This window comes from Glycine soja, chromosome 10 (genome assembly GCF_004193775.1).
Source record: "Glycine soja cultivar W05 chromosome 10, ASM419377v2, whole genome shotgun sequence".
NCBI classification, from domain to species: Eukaryota; Viridiplantae; Streptophyta; class Magnoliopsida; order Fabales; family Fabaceae; genus Glycine; species Glycine soja.
In genome coordinates, this window is record NC_041011.1 from 37,203,705 (window position 1) to 37,208,806 (window position 5,102).

Genomic DNA, 5,102 nt, shown 5'->3' on the forward strand with positions numbered 1-5,102 from the left:
AACACGTTAGTTTTCTGTTGAACGTAAGAGCTTCAATTTCTTGTTCTCACGTTTGGTGCATAGAAAAGCATGAAAACCCATTAAACGGAGATTGTAACGATAAAACAAACATGCACATAACTGTTAGCAGATTGCTTCACTTTTCATTTTGTTTGAGGCCTATTAGCATTTTTCTTAAAAATGGATTGATATACACACAGTTGAAAATGAACAATGTTATTTCACGGAGTAACATTTGTAATTAAAGAATTGTACATGAGATTTTAGCCAGAGGCACGCACCAAACTTCCTGTTCACATCAATAGCAGCGCACACTGCAAAGTTAAGATCACAAAAGCTATCTAAAAAGTATTATTTGGTGAAAATTCAATCACAGCAAATCCAACAGCCAAAATGGGGGTCTGCAAAATTCCCTTGTGCCAAAAATGAGACAGATAAAAGAATGCAAATTTGCTGATGTTGATGAACTTAATTCATCATCTAATTTTATCAATACTACTCATGTATGTTGACAAACAACATAAAATAACTGCTTGGTTTCTTTTCATCAGAGGAAGATGTAAAGAATCACTTCCAACTCATCCAAGCTCAAGTTATTTGGTAAAGACTATTACAGCATCTTTGTCCATGTGCCCAAAAATGGGAAAATAGCAAAAAGCACTCGCAACAGCAGAGGTGTGTCACTTTTTCTTTGTCTCCTACTCAACCTACCACCTTCCATCGGTGTCCTTCGTGATCCATCCATGCCACGGGAAGACTTTGTCGCTGGTCTTGACCTCTCCAAGTCATCCCATCCACCAAAACTCGGTGCTGCTTCTCGGCTGCCTGTATCAACTGAACCTTTATCCTCAACTACCCATGATTGGTACCCCTTTTTGGTTTTCTGTTTTTCTTCTGGTTCTTCCTCAACTCTGGTGTAATTTCTAACACGGGGTTTCCTCCTCATCCTGTACTTGCGTTTTGGTTTGCGTTCGGACGGTCCCCATAATTTCTCAAATGCTAGTGCAAGTGCTGACTGACCAAGGGGAAGAATTAATGCCATGAGGAAAGCTTTTGGGCCACTAGATATCAACCATGACATGAGGATGACAGGCAGCGTCCAACCATAGGATTTGAAAATCTGCATTTGGAGAAAAATGAAATACATTGCAACACCTCATGCCAATAAAAATATTTCAATGCATATGTAGACACAGGTAAGATGCTGTGAGTTTACACAATAGAAACAACAACAGCAACAACAAAAGTCTTAATCCACTAGGTGTTAAAACTGGTGCAGCACGAAGACTTTCTAGAAAGTTAGCCATCCAAGTACTTCTTACCCAATAATTACCAAAAAAAATATAGCTTCTTACTTAATTAAAGCTTTTGGAGAATATTATACTTTTACATGACAAAGCAATGATGGGCAATATATTCATAAACAGAATAAATTACAAATACATAGGTGATATGTAACTAGACAACAATTACTTTCAAAAGTTTTTAGATCTTTCAATGCACAGATAATTAGAAAAAAGTTGTGAATAATTTTATAATGATACTGAGAGCAACAACTACATAGTGCCTTCAAATAAGAGACAATAACATCTAAGGGAAATGAGAATGAAAGAAAACAAGATACAAATTTTGAGAAAATGCCAATACTGATCCTTAAAGTTTGGGTTAAGATTATCTGTGCAGCCGGAAGTAAAAATGGTCAAAGAGCTGCCTAGAAAACCAAACAATTTGGTGATTATTATAAAACAGTGATCAAATTGATCTATGATGGTTTCATGATTTATAGCGGCAACAATTATTAATAAGTAATGGTTCAACATATAAACGTGATATGTTTATAGAGCAATAACAGAGTAGGTTTCAGTCCCCCAATCTAAGCATTTTCAGTTCTATTTGCCTAGGTTTGTAATGAAAAATTGTCCGACCCATTGACAATCTTCACCTATTTACGTCTAGATAAACAATTGTGATTTAAACATAATTTTTTTTATTAAAATCTTCTTGGTCAGTTCATGCCTAAGATCTAGAGTAAACTGACAATATCTGTCTGCATGGTGTGCTTGGTGCCTTAATCTTCCTCATATTTTGGTTAAGCAATGCTTTTCTGTAGTCTGTGTCGTGAGTCATGACTCTTGATATCAAAGCAAAACACATGCTTTATATACTAGGAATTAAACTCAAGTTCTGGAGGAAATGGAAACTGGTATCCATCACTAGTAACTTCTCTAAGTACAAGGTTTCATTCTCTACTGATGGATGCTCTAGCAACCAAGTATTGAGGTCATCTTAGTTTCTTGAATAAAATATGTTGATAAGAATTTAGCATACATAAGTATCTTCCTATATCTTGAAGCACTTTTACTGCCAAGTAAATCTGCACAACAACCTTGTCTCTAGTAATCGAAATTCACTATAGGAACTACCTAAAATCACTGTAGCTTAGCTGAGACAATTCTCATCAGAATGCACAGCCTCAATCGCTCAAGAGATGACTTCAACAAAGAATCCACTGAAAATCATTTGTCTGCCAATTTTATATGAAACCATTTTGTTCTATATTAGACATAGAAAAATATACTCATTATCAAATCTGTCTATTTTATCATGCAGTAGATTTTTTTCCCATAGAAATATATGAAAAAGAGGAATGGTTTCTTCCTATGGCACTCAACTCACAGCTATATTTCCCATTACATTGGTTACAAGTTTGAAATTTTGATAGTAATCTGAACAATATTATACTATTATATACTGGCATTAAGAAAACTATGAATTTTAGATAATGAATGAATTTAAGTGTTCCTCTCAGGAGTTCAAAAGCCTGAGATCTCTCCCCCAAACCTATCTCTCACTTAACTGAGTGCCCCTAATCTTCTCTCACTATCTATTTACAGCTTGTCTCTGTCAAAATCTGCTAGATTTCTAATTAACAATCACTAACTAACTCTAGCTTCTTCACAAACACAACTCACATACTGGCCAAGTACCTAACAGAATACATTACATAAAGCTTCAACATAAGCCACGGTTCAAATAAGACATTTAGGTTAAGGGTTAGGGCATTACTTGTGGTTTGTCTATAATAAAATCAAATGACATCTATTAATATGCCTGTCCCAACCAACTGTCTCAGATTTTGTGCATATGACATACTGTGTTCTTGCTTCAGTTCCACGTATTACAACAGTTTACTAGAAAATATCATTGACATTAAGGTCCAGAGCAAAAAATGCACATGCTTTTATATAAAAGTGTCCCCCTCCTCCCTCTCTCTTTTAGTAAAAGAGAGTTATATCCAATATTGTTGAATTCAGTTCGTGAATACTAACAGAAAATATGCAATTAATCAATTATACTACTTTACAAGCTGATCACAGTCATTAGCAGCATGCCCAAATAATGGGAAATCATTAAATCAATAGTATCTTTAACACCTATTATCACACTTTAACAGTTATCCTATGACAAATCCCAGTCCTGATTTCATATTAATGAATAGGATGATGAAATAAAATGATCAAATCCTAGTTACATTGACAATGCATATAAATTAAATTCTAGAGTTTATTAACTCATGTACACATGCAATTAATATAAAAATGGTAAGACACAAGAAATAGAAATCATCTACTCCTCTTTCAATATACTTCCATCTATAGCCATAAATTCAAAAAAAAAAAAATCATTCTCTAAACAAAATATTTCATAAAAAATGCCAAATTTCCTCATAAACTACTTGCATCTTCCACATAAAAATAAAGGGCATCATTCAAATAACCAAAATAGCAAGTGTCAAGTCTCACTCTCAGGGTATATTTGGTTATCCAGTAGTAAGTTGTTACGCACGTGACAAAGGAAAAAAATATATAAAAAAACAAAGACACAAACACTTGAGTGCTTGACACAAAAACAAGATAGACAAGAAAAAACAGTAGAATTGATTTAATTTAATTAAAAGGCATTTAAAAATTTCAAAACTCCCATCCAATCACAGACAGTATAAAAATATTTAGACTGAAATTACATAAAAATCAAACTCAAATTGGTTCATCACCTGGAGAAACCAGACACTGTCAATGGCATCTTCCAAAATCCCACTAGAAGTTTCTTCTACTACTTCTTCTTCTTTATCCTCAAATTCTCTATCTTCATCAGACCACCACCTTCTCTTCTTCCCGAACCCTTCTTTTAGTTCTTGTTCTTGTTCTTGTCCCTTTCTGGCATCGTTGGGGGTGAAATTTCGGGGGCGAAAGGTTTCGGCGTTGGAGTCCCAACGCTTGTTGGAGGAGCAAGAGACGAGAGAAGGGGAAAAGGGTCTGGCTAGAAGAAGGGGTCGCCATGAAGAAGGTGGAAGAGGAAGAGGGTGGCTGAGAAATTTGGAACCGTGGCAGCACTGAAAGTGGTGGTGGTGATGATGGGTCTCCATTGGACGCTACACCTCTTCATTATCTTAATATCTTTCTCTCCGATAATTTCTCAAAATATAAAATGTCCGAACGCGTAACTAAAAAATAATAATTGATAGTAAATGGGAATGAGAACCTTGTCCTAACATATAGGAAACAATAAATAAAAAATTTTGTTCTTAAAAGTATCATGAAAGTATCATACTAATAAATTCATTTTAAAAAAATAAAAAATAAAAGGCATTTTCTAAAAATATAAAAAAGAAGATTAATTCGTCTCATTTAATTTTCGTATATTAATATCAGGAAACTCACCTATATGACATGGATAAAAATGTGATAAAATTGATATTTACATAAAAATAAAGATTAAAATTACTGATAAATATGTCTCTGAATTTAATAATTTATTAACATTTCCATCCTTCAATTATATTATATGATTTACAGATCAGTATATCTATAAAATATATAAACTTAATTAGTTAACATTAGAAATAAGATATATGCATCAACAATGCATTAGACTTAAAAGTTTCTAATTTTATTATTATAAATATTTATTATCATATATTATAATTATAATTAGGTGTAGTTAGTTGAGTGTTTTGGGGGTTATTTTCCAACCAAAATTAGAGTTTCACCATCATGGCCTATACTAATCTTAACTTTTAATTGTGTGGATTACGAGTTAAA

At 33.5% G+C, this 5,102-nt stretch overlaps 1 protein-coding gene across 1 annotated transcript; it reads right to left on the reverse strand.

Annotated features, from left to right (window-relative positions):
• Window positions 1–292: 292 nt before the first annotated feature.
• LOC114372593 lies at window positions 293–4,483 on the reverse strand. The gene is made up of 2 exons (XM_028330241.1): window positions 4,055–4,483; window positions 293–1,120 (listed from the first exon to the last, which is right to left on the reverse strand). The coding sequence occupies exons 1-2, from the start codon at window positions 4,424–4,426 to the stop codon at window positions 611–613; spliced, it is 882 nt and encodes a 293-aa protein (XP_028186042.1). The 5' UTR covers window positions 4,427–4,483; the 3' UTR covers window positions 293–610.
• Between the last annotated feature and the right edge of the window lie 619 nt (window positions 4,484–5,102).